The sequence below is a fragment of the Microcebus murinus genome, chromosome 3 (assembly GCF_040939455.1).
Source record: "Microcebus murinus isolate Inina chromosome 3, M.murinus_Inina_mat1.0, whole genome shotgun sequence".
Lineage (NCBI taxonomy): Eukaryota > Metazoa > Chordata > Mammalia > Primates > Cheirogaleidae > Microcebus > Microcebus murinus.
The window spans coordinates 39,976,433-39,993,181 of NC_134106.1; the positions used below are offsets into that span (position 1 = coordinate 39,976,433).

The 16,749-nt window shown below is 42.2% G+C and overlaps 1 protein-coding gene across 1 annotated transcript in view; it reads right to left on the minus strand.

Moving 5' to 3' along the window:
• LHCGR (luteinizing hormone/choriogonadotropin receptor) overlaps window positions 1–11,956 on the minus strand; it is a 53,852-nt gene extending 41,896 nt beyond the window's left edge. Inside the window, exon 1 of the mRNA XM_012755381.3 lies at window positions 11,793–11,956. Coding sequence (XP_012610835.1) covers window positions 11,793–11,956 — 164 coding nt within the window. The remainder of the gene's footprint in view (window positions 1–11,792) is intronic.
• Window positions 11,957–16,749: the final 4,793 nt, after the last annotated feature.

Below are 16,749 nucleotides of genomic sequence, written 5' to 3' on the forward strand. Positions count from 1 at the left end.
GGGCTCTAGTGTGTCTTTCAAGGAAATTGAAGATTTGGGAATCCTTGCTTATAAAAACCTATCAATTGGGAGACATCTGTATTATCAAAACATTTTTTGTTCTATAGAAGGTTTATTGGGGAGTTCTTTTAAATTGCAAACTCTCTGGCTGAGGAGAGAGGTGGCTCACGCCTGCCTGTAATCCTAACACTCTGGAAGGCTTGAGGCCAGGAGTTCTAGACCAGCCTGAGTAAGAGCGAGACCCTTTCTCCTAATAGAAAAATTAGCCAGGTGTGGTGGCGCATGCCTGTAGTCCCAGCTACTTGAAAGGCTGAGGTAGGAGGATCACTTGAGCCCAAGAGTTTGAGGTTGCTGTAAGCTACGATGACCCCACTGCACTCTAGCTGGGGCAACAGAGCAAGATGCTGTCTCAAATAAGTACATACATACATGCATACATACATAAATAGTAAAACTCTCTAGGTGAATGGAAAATATAATGTAATTGACTCTTTTTTAAAAGACAAGTGTTGCATAAAGCAAGTTATAACTGTAGGTTCTTTACCTTCCCTTGGTTTTTCAGAGCTTGAGTGCAAGATGATTCCTAGGGCAGGGCTGCCTTCTGAGGCCACAGGCTGAGCAGGGCCACAGGGAGAGGAGAGCTAGAGAAGATATCCAGCACCAGTCTGGAGTCTCCCAAGCCTGGGTAGCGTCTTTGGTCACACTGCTAAAGCTTTTCCCTTTCCTTCTGTCCAACACATGGCAGAAGTGAAATATTCACTACCTTCTAATTGTTTTAAAAAAGTCATCTATATTATCGATTTAGGAAAGCTACAAACATCCATCCATTTTGCACAGATGATTAGTTTATTGCTGGAGCTACACCCTGAATTTTAAAATGCTACAAAATCAGAGGAAAGGGAAAGAGAAATCAGACATGGTCAAAGCTTTTTTGCCTGATGAACTTGTTGAAATGGGAGGGGGGTTATTTAATTATTTAAATTCAAAAGAATGTTAATTTTTTTTTATTTATCAATTAAGATCTTGTTCTACATTTAACAGAGACTTAAGAATTTTTGTGTTCTTTTGAAAGCTGCTCGGTAATTATAATAAACTTGCTTTCATCTTGGAATAAAATAAAAATAGCCTTTTTCTTTTCAAGTGATTTCAAATCTTTGAACTTTCAAAGGCATAGATCTATGTGGCAACTTCATTACAGGGAATATCTTCATTTATTGGCCTATTGTCTTCAGCATTTACCTAGAGGGAGCTGAGGCTTCAGTGTTAACTGAAATATCAAGTCCGTTATAGATGGACATCCAAAATTGTTAGGCTTTACATCAGAAAATTTTGGAATGCTCCTTAAAAATATATCCAAGTGGTTGATATTATTTGACTACTCCCTGCACTTACTGTATTAGACTCAAGGAGTAAGAATGAAAGGGCTGCTTATAAGTTGTTTGGTGCAACCCCTCACTTTATGGGAGAAGACTCTTAAGTCAGGAAAGGTGAGATGACTTCCCTGAATCCACATGGCAATTCAGAGGCAGATCTGGACTAAAATGTAACTCACTTCATTTCTTCTCTAGTGCTGTGTCCTGTACCAACCGAATCACATTAGTACTGTTTATTTGGGGGTTTATAGGCTCACCCTACTGCATGACCCTCTCCTTTTCATGTGAAAACTTAGTCTCTGAACAGACCCGTCTGTTCAGAGAAGGTCTGTTCACCTTCTCGAAGGCATGTGCTCAGTCTTCAATCAGGACACAGTTCAAATTCCTGTTCCTCCTTGAAGCTTTGGAGCCTACCAGAGTGGTTTTTCTCTGTTTCCTCTGTCCTCCTCTGCACTTAATGACTACACTATTTTTTTCCTTCACTATTATTTGAGAATTTACCAGGTGGCCTGTATGACCATTTCCTCTGTTCTACCATTGAACAGCCAATCTCTGGTGGATTCTGTTTTCACGCTATGTCTGGCTTCCTACCTCTTTATTCCTTACCCATTGCCATTCTTTTCTCCACTTTTGACTATTCCAGAGTCCCCTATTTAGTTTCCCCTTATTCCATCCTGGCTTTCCCTTGCCCAGTCTAAATTACTCTTCTTGAGAACTTTCACTATGTCACTCAAATATCTTCCGGGCTTCCCCTTGGCCAATCCAACTATCTACCAATGTCTCAGCCTTACATTCAAGCCTCAGTCTTCATCCGCCAGTCATAGCACCCACTCTTCCAGTACACTAGACTTGCACTGTCCCAAGTGGCAGCTGTTGGCCACATGTGGTCACTGAGCCATTGAAATGAGTCCAGTCTTAGTTGAGTTGAACTCTAAGTGTAAAATTCATATCAGGTTTAAGACTTGGTAACAAAAAAAGAATGTACAATAGCTCATTAATAATTTTTGTATTGATTACATGTTGAAGTGATAATATTTGTACATATTCCATTAAATGAAATATTTTATTAAAGTTAATTTCACTTTTAATATACTTTTTAAATGTGGCTACATTAAATTTAAAATCACTCACGTGACTCATTTCCACTGAATAGCACCTCCCTAGACAAACCAGACTATTTGTGCTTCCTGCACTTGCCTCATACTTTCCTGCCTTCACTCACTGTTTCTACCATCTGGTACATCTCTACCCTTCTCTGTTGGTCAAATTCTACCCTTGGCGAAAGGTCCATCTTATGTACTACATACTTTATAGATCTTGTCTTCATCGCCAGTTACACTTGCTTTCTCTCTTGAAGTGTGGTAGTTAAGAGTGCAGATTACAGAGCCAGACTGCCTGGGTTCGAATCAAGGTCTCAGTCCACACCTATAAAATGTGTGTAATCTATAAAACCTATAGTTTTTTTATATTAAATATGAAAATGTTTCCATAATACTAGCCTAGCACAAGAAAAGAACTCAGTAAGTAGTTTTAATTCACAGCTGCTCACTGTGAAACCTTTAGGCTACCTGTGCTATGCCTAATGACAACTATACTTCCTTGGCAGTGGGTAGGGGGTAGGGATAGTTCATTACTTTGGAATTGATTCTTCTGTTTGCCGTGGGTCACCCTTAAGTCTGTAACGTGCATAGGCTTGTCATAGGACTTGGCCCTGACTCTTGACTCTTTGCTGATTATACGTAGGCCTGAATGGGAGGGTAAACACTAAACATTCCCACTTGGTACCTTTCTTTTGAGCTTCACCTCTTATAGTCCTCACCTGATAGACTTTTAAAGCAATGATAAAAAAACAAAAACCCTTCTATTAAATATTTCAACTCTAGGAAGCCACTCTGCAGAGTTTTCATTTGAGCATTGATTTTAAAAAATTCAGTCAGTTGGAACTGTCCCATTGGAAAGTGCAATTTGAGCGACTGTCCTCCAAGACAGCCATTCCAGAACACCCAATAAGCTGTGAGGAGTTTATGACTTATCATGTGAACCAAGATGTGAAGAAGATTCCTTGGGTAATAGATGTTCAAAGTCATTTGTGCAACAACTAAATTAAAAATATAAAGCCTCAGAGGGAAATGGTAAACATATTATCTAAGCCCTCACTCAAAACCCATTTAAAGTTTTCTAAAGAAACAAAGCAAAATAACCCAATCTCTACCTCCTAAACTAAAATTCTTCTAGCAATAATATAACATGACAAGAATAACTCTGGTAAATAAAACTACATGTTGAATTCTCCCCAGGGAATGTCTGCATCATCTGTAATGATTTCTCAAAAATATTTTTCAGAAGCAGAGAATATTATGTTGTCAGGGCAGTGACATTGTAGATATGCTTCAGGAATCTTTTTCATTATAAGGTTCTCTTTCCTGACACTTAAAAACTTTTTTTGTGTGTATGTGTGTGTGAGAATGTAAAAGTTAGGTTGCAGTTATATACCACACACTTTTAATTAATCTGAGGATGGGTTTTAAGTGCCTTAAATTATTGGCATGTATGCCTTGACTTTTCACTAACTCATGTACTCTGGTAGACACCAATTTGTGTGGTTGCCTGGACCAAAAATGCCCCCTTCTCTGGAAACATCTCATTGCTGCTTGCATCATAGTGGAAGAATCTTGTTGAGTGAGTAGGTGGAGTCTACACTGAAGGGTGCCTCAGCCAATCAGCCAATCAGATTCTTTCTCTTAAGAATTTGAAACTTAAAATAGAGGGACAGAGAGGAGGGATGTTTGGAACTGACTCATTGTAAAGGGGATATCTAGAGAGAAGTTTGCTGATCTTTTGCAAAGATGCCAGACATTCTCTTTGGATCTTGCTGGCATACTTCTGCATCCTTATCCTTCTATTAAGTTCATCTTTTATGATTAAGTTTGTCAGAGTTGATGTCTGGTGCTTGCAAATGAGGAAAGCTTTAATCAGAGCCCCACCCAGGATTTTCAGGGCAAAGTAATCTACTGTTCCGCTGACAGTCCATAACACAGACAGGGCATGTGCTATGCTGGTCGTCAGTGAGAGGACAGAGGCTTTGAATACTGATTCCCCAGTGGCCTCTCTAAGCTGGCCAGGACCGAGCTTATGGGATAACATGTTAGCCTGGCTGTCCCTGTAGAGAGTGAGTCATTAAAGAATTACAACTCAAATGACATTTCCACCAAAACTTTGTTACTCTGGCTAGAGGGAATGGCTCCTTCCTCTGAACTCCTACCTTGTTTATAACCTTCATTTAGCATTTATCACCTTCTGCATTCCATGCAGTCATCTGGGAACTGGTCCTCTTTCTCCTATGTTTGGAAGACTGTAAGCTCCTGGTGTGCAGGGATGGGTTTATTTGGATCCTGTGTGTTATCTTGTACATTTCAGTATGTGGTCCTTGAGTGGTCAGCAAGCCTGACCTGAAGGTTTTCTATTAATATGTGTCCAGTCTGAGACTTAGGGATGGGGAATGGGGAAAGGAAAGGACCCGGAATAGGCTTAGATGTTCTATCTGGGCAGAGAGGACCAAAAGCAGCCTATAATCAGGTGCTAGGAGTCATGTTTCAGAGGCAGCTCAGCCTAGGCTGAAAAAGCCAGAATATCAGACTCCAGGCAATAATGAGCTCTGCTATTTTGAGATTGTAACTTATTCACCTTCCAGGCTGAGAAGACCTAATGGGTCACTTTTTCTAATTAACATCTCCCAGGAACAAAACCATTCTATCAGGCTTACCTCTTGGATGATAGATATTTACTGCTCAACCTCATATATGGGCTGTGGCTTTTTTAGTCTTGTCTGCATTATCAGATTGTTACAATAATGCCTTGTAGTTTTGTGAAACCTTTATTTCCAAGTACTTTTGGCTCTTTTGTCTCATTTATCTTCACCACGGCTAGCTCCACTCAGTGGCAGGAATCATCATGCCCTTTCTACAAATAGCACAGAGGTTTGATTTCTAGCCCAAACGTACAGCGTAAATTAGGGGAAGGGAACCTAGTACCTGAAGCCAGGTCTGCTTAGTCTTTGTCCTACTGATCAATTCACATAATTTGGGAGCTGTGGTGGACTGTCCCCTGTCATACCTGAGCATCCCCACTCCTCTGGGCTCAGAAGTGCTGTCTGCCACTGCTCACGAGGTGGGATTAGGAGCCCAGGAGTATAGGAACCTCATTGCATCAGAGTCAAGGACAAATATAACCGCAGCAAGGGATCAAACCTTCATTCTGAAAGTTGAGTTTTATTTATAAATTGGGCTTTTCAGAATTTGGCTCTGGTGGCATTGAAGAGCCACAGTTCAGGGCCACAGAGAGAGCAGCTGTGAGTGGTTTGCTGCCTGGGAGGGGGTGTCATTTCCCACGGAGGCAGAAGCTGGGAGTAAATGAGGACCCTGTGGAGAAGCTGCTAGAAGCTGCCCACCAAGTTAGAGAGCCCACCTGCCTGGTGGGTGGGATTATTTTAATTCCCTTCTTACAAAAAAAAAAAAAAAAAAAAAGCTGGGTGGGAAATTTGCTAAAATCTGCATTAAATGTGATTTTTCTCTAACCAAGGGGAGCTGCCGGAACAAAGCACATATGCTTCCATGGAGCCAGCCCTCTTGGGTCTGGAAGTGAGCAGCAGGGCTTCTCTCCACCGCTGCGACTTAACTGGCTTTGAAACCTCATGTGTAAGATCAGAGTTACACATGACCAACACACCATTTGGTGCAGCTACTCTGGGAGATCATAATTTGGAAAGAGACCTTTGGTGCCTCATTTCAAGACAGGAAAAGAAGCCAATTGAGAGGCTTAGGAAGAAGATAGAGGTGGGTAAAGGAGTAGAACTGGAGCCCTGAATTAATCTGATTTACTGCTTTTGAAATTAAAAAAATAGGTAAAAAAGAAAAAAACCCAAGGAGTTATTGCTTTCCAAGGAGGGAGTGAGGTCCAATGCCAAAGGGATCTGTGTTGTGAACCTTTCTGGTTCTACATTGGCACTGAGATTTTAGGAACCCTGTGGCTTGTTTTGTTAGTGTCCTGCGAGGGGCCCTCATTTACTTTCTCCAAAACAATGATTTTTGTTTAATAAAATCTGGTTCTTCCTAAGCTTCCCTCAAAGAGTTTGTTTATCAGCACAGCCAGGTTTAAGAATCGCTTCAAAGGCATGGCTGAGAGAGCTGGGTCAGAACTGAGGTTCAAGATCAGTCTCTATCTTAGGATTTTGGTTTTGGGGAGCTTGAGGAGTAGGACAAGGAGAAGAGACATGAAATCCCTGAATTCTGGGATTTTTTGGCTGGCCCAGCTTCACGGAAGGTGAGGTTAGGGCCAAGCTGTTCTACTTGCAAGAGCTTGGTAGGCTTCCCTCTGTCTGTGGACTCTTCCGTGGGGGCTATTACCTGGTATACTGCACTAGAAACCAGTCTGTCTCAATTCAGTCTGCCTTGGTGGGTTTTTTTTTTTTTTTTTTTTAATTTAATGGATCTTGGGCTGGGGATTGATTCTTCCTGAGTGAGCTTAAAACAAACAAAAATGAAAACAATCTTGATGGGATATATTAACATGGGTAAACGTCAGGTTTTGATTCTCTGAAGCTGATATGTCTGCTATTTCCCATTCAAGGGATAGATTTGGAACCTGCAAATTCTAGGACCTGGATGCTGACATACACAAAGAACTGTCTCCACTACCTGTAGCACCCTCTCACCTCCTCATTTTCTAGGATGGAGATTTTTAAAAAGACATTTAGATGTCGTACATTCTAGCTAATGTACATACTCCCTTTTTGTACTGATTTATTCCTTTTTAGCTATCTATGCAGCTTCATCACCATGTAGTTCAATAAACACACTAATCATACTACACACAAAATTCTGGGAATCCTGAGGTGAGTAAGACCTCTTGAAGTGGTTCCCACTCTAGTACAATGATTCAAAACTAAGGTGGGGAGGGAAGATTTTGCCCCCTAGGGGGCATTTGACAAATATCTAGAGATGTTTTTGGTTGTCACAATTTGGAAGGGCAGAGCTACTGGAATCTAGTGGTTAGAGGCCAAGGGTGCTGCTAAACATCCTACAATGTGCAGAACAGCTTCCACAACAAAGAATGATCTCACCTCACATGTCAGTAGTACTGAGGGTCAGAAATCTGCTCTAGCAGAAGAGGCACATATTGTACAAATGGTTACATTATGGTGGTATCTGTGCAAAAATATATGTAAATATAGGATATCAACATCAGTGTGTGGAGGGGGAAGCTGGAGCCATGGGCAGGGTGGGCCAATGGGCATCAGAGCAGGCTACAGGGGGAAGTGACTCCTAATCATGATTTTTACTTAATGCCTTTGCAACCAATCATCAAAGCATGGCTTTTTTTTTTTTTGAAAGTTTATTAGCCAAGAACTATATATTGGAATTTTTTATTCTTTTTGCACAACCTTCTGGGTAATTTAATCAAAGATTTTTGATGATTTTATATCTTCCCTTAAATCAGTATTTCCCCCAAAGAGCCTGGAAGAGGCATGAAGAGGTAAGAATTCATTCAACCTTATTCTTTGCTTCTCAGCAGGAATCTCTAGTCTACTTTAACCTGTGGTTCTTCTGCCAGGACTCCTCTTTCCTTCTCTCCTTCAAGGTTCGGCTTCCTAACCCTTGGCCTGTGAAGCCTTCCCTTGGAGACATCTTCAGTCCATAGTGATTGATTCATTCTCTGAATTCCTTAAAGCCTTGTGGCCTTTCTGCACGCTTACTCCAGTCTCTTAGTTGTGTTTCTACCTAGTTTCTGGACTCCTCAAGGACAGGAACCACACCCTCCACGTGTGTATCTGTCTATAACACCGAACACTTTTCTCCCCTAATTTCCACTGAAATTGAGAGGAAGAAGAAGAAACTAAGAAGATACGTCAGTAGACGAACATCTTCCTGTAACACTGGACTAATGGATATACACATTTTATCCTTCCCAGAGTCTCTGGATTGTGTCTTTATAATAAAGTCTAAAAGTTTAGTCTCTGTTCAGTAGGTACGACATGCAAAACATAAATTGCCAAGATTATTATTAGCATTTTCTTACTAACAGATTTTCGGAAGCTGTTTCCATATCAAGCAGATCAACCTTTTTGTTGTCATAGAGACAAAGATCTTTATATAACCGTGGACAAGGTGAGATATTTTTTCCCTCTCTTCCTCCTTCTAGTTGTCTGAAACTAATAAGAAAGAAAAGGAAATTTTTTAAATCAATTTTTTTTGCCTTTTTTCCCCCCAATTAAAGCAAATAAAAATGTGAGAGGCTATTTTTTGTATCACATTTTAGATTTTAAATGCCTACATTTTTAATAAAATATGGAAGGGGAGGAAAGATTTCAGTGTTGCTCCCTTCTCTCTGCAGAGCCAAATACTGTGGATAAGGTAGTGCAAGACCACTACTTCTCCTGGAAGCCTTATCTCATAATTTAAGCTCTCTTCTTTTTGGGAACTCCTGATAACTTGTTATTCATAGTATTTTTCTATCTTGTAATTATTGCTTACCATTTTATTCATTCATCATTAAGAAAAGAGGATTTCAGCATGAACCTGTCCACTATTCCTGTCCTTTGCCTTAACATTGAGTGATTCCTTTACCACCTGTCTTCTTCCCTCAGGACTCAGAACTATCCTTACTCTAAGATTAATTAACCCTTCTCCTATGTTCTTAGACTGATGCCTTCTCCCTACCCCAACTGAGATCTTACTCCAGCAAATACTATTCCTCCATCATCCCATGTATCTTCAGTCTATCCTTCATGGATTCCTTCTTCTCTTCCTTTTTGAAGAAAAAAATAAACTTTTCTGAGTCCTGCTTATTTTCTGTCTGTCTCTGAGTTTAGGGTTTTAATTTTATGCCTTTTTGCAGTGATGAATAGGTGTTGTGTATGTGTGTTGGAGGGGATAGGGAATGGAAATATATGGCACAAGGGAGTTTAAAATATATTTGCTCTCCAAAATTATACCTCCATGAAGAGCAGTGCCTTGGTTCCCAAACTTGAGAGTGTATCAGAATCAACTGGGGAGCTTGTTAAAATGCAGACTGCCAGACCCCACCCCCAGAGTTCCTGATTCAGTAGGTTGGGGCTGGGGCCTGAGAATATACCTATGTTATGTTCATGCTGCTGGTCCAGGACTACACTTCGATAAACATTGCCTTAAGGTAACAACCCTCCTATTGCTTCATATGTACCTCCCTTGTCATATGGATGTTGGTGTCGCTGTGTTGTGCCAAAAATGTTATCCTGTTTTGGCCTAGGTAGACTCCGCCTCTGTAGGGCTCTGATCTGAAAGACAAGGTCATCTCTCAATCATCCAGTGCTCAAGAAACATGACCTTGTGCTAGCCAAGGGTCACCACACCTGGCCAAGGGGCCTGGATATCGAGGAGAAGATGTTCCTGGTGGTGGATGCTCAGAACCTCCACCCCCAAACCTAGTCTGCCCTATAAAATCTTTCTGAGGGGTTCTAGGCTTCTCTAAATCATGGTGTGGGACAACAGCAAGAGAAGAGTGTTTGTTTTTGTTTTTCTGTTCAGCCTTTTCCAGGGAAGAGGTCCCCTCCTGAGCCAGCATGATTGTAGCAACAGGAGCCATTGAGAATTCTCAGAACTGGACTTGGCCTGCCCATTCACCCCCCTCTCCTCAAATAGAGGTTCTTCACTCAGTACCAACTTCAGAGAAGCTGGGAATATATTTTTTTTTCTCTAAATTAAGGAAGAGATAATTTTCTTACAAAGACAAGCAAATATAAAAAGATAATTATTAGATAAAGTCCTGAATTGCTACTCAATAGCTGTGAGACCTTGAGCGAGTTATTCCATCTGTCTGGATCTCAGTTCCTTCTAGTCTGTGTGATAAGTCACAGGCGAGCAAGCCAGGCTGTTAGCGGCACCATCACTCATAGCGGCAACACGGGAGGCTTGTCAGGGAAGGACAAGGGCTGGAACTTGGAAGGCAGGTTCCATTGTTTGTGGATGGATTGAAACAAATTCTATCAGCATGGCCGTCACCTTCAGGGAATGGAGCTGACAGGATAATTAATGGAAACTAATTAATATAAACCCCACACACCCTTAAACTGTCTCTCTAGACCACAACTATTCCCAGAAGGCCATTAACTCTTCCACAGAGAGAAGCCCAGCCCAGCCCGGAAGGGGGGGCGAATGGCCTCTATGAAGCAGGCCCCTGTCAGACTGCTGGGGGCTCAGAGGAAGTGGGGGAGGGGTGGTCTCCTTTCTTCCTCAGTAGAATTCCATCATGTCTAATGGTTAGAACATCATCAAGACCTCCACCAGCCTGGTGCCTTTTGACTACTTTTGTGGTACTCCCCCCCCCCATTTTTTTCCTTTTCTCTTTTCACAAAGATCATTTATTGAGATGTAAATCATATAAAATTCACCCATTTAAAATGCACAAAGCAATGGTTTTTAGTATCCTCATGTGCAAAGATCACCACAATCTAACTTCAGAAAGTTTTCATCACCCCCAAAACCAACACCCACTGATTAGCAGTCATCCACTGTTTCCCCGCTACTCCCCCCAACCCCTGGCAACTACCAGCCTACTTTCAGTCTCTCTAAACATTTCATATAAATAGAACATATAATATGTGGCACTTTTATCTAAACGAAGAAAGGAGACCTGGTGGCACTCTGATATGCTAGTACCCAAAGGCCCTCTTTCCTTGACCCCATCACTGCAGGAAACAGCTCCCTCCACCTGCTTGCAGCTGCGCACATTCCTTCAGTCACGCCAGCGAGTGTGCAGGTGGCGGTGGTGTGTCAGCGGCGGGACACAAGGCCCTTCACTGGTTATACAACTAGGCTAAGTGCAGAGACATCTGGGCAACGCAGAGCAGTGGCTTGTATGCTTGCTAAGATGCAGGTGGGCCCTGGCTGGGGGAGGTGGGCACCTCAGTAGTCCCAGTTAACAAATCAGGTCATCCCTGGTCATAGGGCCTCTGCTGAGCTCGCCATTCCTAGAGGACCACAGGGTGCCAGAGCCCGCAGTAACCTACGCCGACCTGGCTGGCCCAAGGCTCGAAGACCACGTAGGTAGGACGTCCCTAGGAGAGACTGCTGCTGATTGAGGAGCGTCCCATCCATGTTTCCTTGCAGCGCTGGCAGAAAGAGGCCTTCTCCTGAGGCTTCTGAGCACGTCTACGCCCCCCGCTGCGACCCCAGCCCAGGGTTTGGGCTGCCTGGGGCACGGGATGGCAAAGACAGCCCCCAAGCTTTGGGTTCTCACCACTCTAGCAGGTGGGGAAGTTTGAAAGTGCGAAGCTTCTTTCTCCAAGCTTCCAGGCAAAGGGGGCCAAAGAGGAGGGAGGAGGGGTGGCTCGGAGCCAGTGAGGGTCCCGCGTGGAGGGGCCGCGGCGGGGGCGCCGCTACTCACAGTCGAGTGAGGCCGGCTCGCGGGCCGGGGCAGCGCAGGGCGCCGTCGGGCGCGCAGGTGCAGGGCTCGGGGCAGCGCGCCCCGCGCAGCGCCAGTGGCAGCGGCGGCGGCAGCAGCACCAGCAGCGCTAGCAGCGGCCGCAGCTCCAGGGACGGCCGTCCCATGGCTGGTGAGCCTGAGCGTGGGCTGCTGCGGCAGGACTGGTGTCCTGGAGCCCCCGAGTGCGGCCCACACCCCTCTCCCCGCCCCTTGGCCTGCCCTCCACCCCCCTCCCAGTGCCTGCCCGCCCCTGCCCTTCCGCCTTAACTCGCCTCCTGCTGAGTCTCTGCCCTGCCTTGACTTGGGACAGTGGCCCCATCCCCTCCTTTCTGCTGCTTTCTTTCCCCTGTCCTGTTCTGTCCTCTACATTTGCAGGTGCCCTGGATATAGGAAGTAGTGATGTAATGGCAAATGCTTTGGGTTACAGGTGGGGTGTTCTGAATTCTCCTGCTCTGTGGCAACCATGAGTGTGAAGTTGACTGAGTTGTGGCACTCCCTGACACCTCTCTTATTTCATCTGTGAGAGGGTCGGATGGATACTTGCTGTACCCACGTCAGAATGGGTTAAAGTGCCCAGCTCGGATGCTTCTCTCCTTCATCTCCAACCCCTCATCCTTCCCTTTCTCCCCTAACAAGTTCCTCCACACTACAAATAATTTTCCTCCTCCCAATTTCCCCAGTAATTTCTCTGTATTTCTCTTGGTAGTAACCGCTTTCTTCCTTACAGTATACCTTTTGAGGTTTGTCTTAGATCTCTACAATAGATTGTTAGCTCTTTGAGAGTAAAATTCCTCTGGCTTCTACGTGGTAAATTCTTAATAAAGATTTGTTGCATGAATGAATGAAACAAAACTGCTATAACATATACAGCAGCTGCCCCGGTGGAAGGCCCAGTATAGGCTAGACCCTGTGACAGGTGCTCTATCTCACATCATGTCCAAGCTTCACATCAAGCTAGCAGAGTGTTTACTGTGAGAAAAATAATGTACTGAGAGATATGTGGCTTCCCTGAAATCTCAGTTTGTAAGTCATGGAGCCCTGTTTGAACTTATGGCTATCGCCTACTACCTCTCACCAATGCAAGAAACTTCTATATGAGCTACATACCAAGGGACTTGGGAAGGAGGACAAGATTTTATGGTAAGCATGGGGATGCATAATTTCTCCCTCTTTAATTCCTTTCCTCCTTACCAGGACTCTGTTTAGACTAGCAGTCATGCTGGAAGCAGTGGACTTTGAGAGCTGGGAAGGCGTCTGAGGCTCTAAAGACAGGAAGCCTAAGAACAAATTTTGTTCATTCTGAAGCCACCTCTCAAGGGCAGGCTCTCTTAGTCACCAGTCTGTAGTCTCTTGCTCAAGGAGGGCAGATTATTATTATTTAAAAAACTCATTTGGCTTTGCCCACATTGGGCTAACGGGCACAAAAAACAATGCTTATGTCTATAATATTGTCTTCTCTGGATCCTTGACTCCCATTGCTTATCTGATGACTCCTCACCCTTTAATACCTCTGCATATGCTGTTCTTATTATTTGGAATAATTTTCTCTTCTTTTTTTTTTTTTTATTTATTCCATTAGGTAAACTCCCAGTTGTCCTTCAAGACTCAGCCCACTGTCATTTCTACTTTGAGCCTTCTCAGACTTAACCTAGTTGAGTAGTTGTGGCCTCAGCACCTGATTCTATAGCCTGTAATATGATACACATTAATTATGGGTTTAATTAATTAACATTCATCTTAGTTTCACAAGGGTATGTTATAACTTCTACCTCCCAGTAGGTGCTCCATATATATCTGTTGAATAAATGAAACCCAGGCCAGTAAATTATCTGAGAAGAGCTAAACAGCCTTGCTTGGTTTATTCTCAACCACACTGGATCTGTCTGGATAAGTGTCAAGTAATTATCTGTGACTAGTTTGGGGTCATGTTTTCTCTCCTCTTTTAGTTTTGTCAGATCTTGGTAAGAAAGTTAAGGTAGCACTAGGCTTTTCAAATGTTTCTACCACATAGCCTGATTTGCAGGAGAGAAGGAATGAATAACGCAAGGTGGCCGATTGGCATTTATTTCAAGTCTCATGTTTTATGTGGCTTTTTAAAAATTTTTTTATTTCATAACGTATCTGTTATATAAAAAGAATGGTTGCTCCCACCCACCCCTGAATCTTCAAGAACAATGGATATTCCAGGAAAAATCATTTAATTCTGTACTCCAGTAGGAGGACTTAGCAATCAAGAGACTTGGATTTTCCTTTTGGTTCTATGATCAACTGTGGGACTTGGTCTTCAGTTTCTTCTTTTGTAGGGGGAAAAGTTGGGGTTCACAATCCCTAAGGCTCTTCTAGCTCTATAAGGCAAGGACTTTGTAAGCAGCTCCTGCAGTACTGCTGGTGGGAGGAATTGGATTATATATATTGACTTATAGTTTGTCTTTGATTAGAAATAAAATCCTGTTTATGAAGTGGGGAGTTCATTTGAGAGAAAGCTCATACCTATAATGAGTTTTTATAAAATTTTACTGTATAAATTAATTTCATTTGGATCGTAATTATCACCAGTCAGTTCTTGCAATGTACCCATTATAATAAAATCATATCGATTTGTTTGTTATAATCACAAGTTTGTTACAATGGAATTACCTATCCTACTCATTAGTGTGTGACCTACTTAGAGTATTTTTAAAACTAAAGGACTTTGTTTCTTGCAACTATGTTTATAGCTACTTTGTTACAGAACTCCAAAACAGCATGACCCACAAGGATTGCTAATTACATTTTATTGTCAAAATAAAGTTCATAGAATTCATAAGAAGTTTATCCTACCTTAGAGGTAGAAAAATATAGTATTTGATACTGTAACTCAAAAATCCTAATAACTCTCCAAAGTTTTAGAACAGAACTTCTCATATTTTAGGGTACAGAAATATCATTTACAGAGCTTTAAAAACAAAGATTCCTGGAACTCTTTCCAAGAGATTCTGATTCAATAGATGTAGAGTGGGCCCTAGAAATCTGCATTTTAACAAGCTTATTATCCATGTAATTCTGATGCATGGGGTGCCCACAGCACAATTTGAGAGATACTAAATGAAATTTCTAGAATTAAATTTGCCATAAGACAAAACTCCAGAATTCTTATTAAGGACTTTGAATGACCCATTCTATTAAGTGAAGTATCTCAAGAATGGAAAAACAAGCACCACATGTACTCACCAGCAAATTGGTATTAACGGATCAACACCTAAGTGGACATATAGGAGTAACATTTATCAGGTGTCGGGAAGGTGGGAAGGTGGGAGGGGGGAGGAGGGGATGGGTGTATACAACCACAACGAGTAAGATGTGCAACGTTTGGGGGATGGACATGCTTGAAGCTCTCACTGGAGGGGGGGGCATGGGCAATATAAGTAACCTTAACATTTGTACCCCCATAATATGCTAAAATAAAAAAAAAGGGACTTTGAATGAAACCTAAGAATTTTGATGCATTTTAAAAGAAACCTGGGTGTATGTAAGCACATGCATATACATAGTATTTAGTGTGTATATGTGTGTTTAAACGTTTTAAATTTAATTGCTGAGGTTTTTGTCTTTTAAGTAGCAATCAATTTAGTTATTTTAGTTTTATTTATGATGAACAATGTCACAAAATCATGGAATCTGTTTTCTTTATGCTTCACCAGATCAGTAGTTCTAGAAATCACATTAAGACATTAGAGTTGAAAGAAATTATCAAAATAATTTTTAAAACCTCATGTAAAATAAGCAGGATTTTCTGATTTTGAACATGTACCCTGTTAGTACAATAATTGATATTTCTTCCCTCTTAAGAGCAGTGGTTTTACTTTTCCCTTGGGGAAAAAAGGTGAATGAGGGCAGAAAAATAAAAAATTGCATAAGAAAAGAAAAATACAATTACACCTTACACCTCTGAGCTGTTCACCTTGTTACATGGGGTAAAAAAACAAAACAAGGAGAACAAAAAAGTCAAGCCCTGAAAGTTATGCTTTGAAATTTCATGCAACCTCTCTGTAAGCTTATTTGGAAATTTCATCTCCATTTCACTGTTGACATAACGTGAAATCAGAGGTGTAATCAGCTGTGCTACCTCTACTGCTGCCCCGGTTTCTGGTGGACTTTAGGAGGAGCTCAAAGCTGCAGGCTGATAGGTGCCTGGGTCCTGGCCCTGGGGCTGGGTCAGGGATTGGAATGTGAAGATCTGGAGCAGGAGAATCCTTCTCTGAGACTGATGAAGAGAGAGCTGGAGAAGAGGCCTTGCCTTTCTGGTCATGTTGCTAGATGGCTATGAGGGAATTAGGGGCTGCTGTTCTCTTTGTCTCATGGAAAAAGCCCATCTGCACTGGCAGCAACTAGAGAAAAGAGAGGGGAAACAGACGGGAACAAACGGAGTCTTGGTATTGTCTTCTAACTCCATGGAACTGGTCATGCCTGAGGCTAGCTCCATACCTAGATTTCCCTAGTAATACATCCCCTCTTGCTTAAGCTAGTTGGAGTTGAGTCTCTCTCACAACCAAAATTCTTCATCTCCACTTTCAGCCTTGCTGTGAACTTTATTTAACCTGCCTACTCCCCTGACCCCTTCCCAGTTAGGAGAGAATTAGGGCTTTTCTATTCTTATCTCTGCCGTAGGACTCATTATATGTGTGGTGAATTTTTCCCCTTTGTACCAGCAGCATTGATCACAGTGCTTCTGGGAAGAAACAAGTCAAATGAGTGAAAGAATGAACAAATGAATGAATGAGGGAATGAGCACACAAAGAGGTAGTGTTATAGAACTGTGTTATTCCTCTTTTTAGTTAAACCTCATTTTGCTAAATAATTTACCAAACATTCTTTTTATTTTGGGAAAGGCCTCTTAGTAAACTGAGACCTTGGTTTAGAAATTAAACTTTAAGGTAAA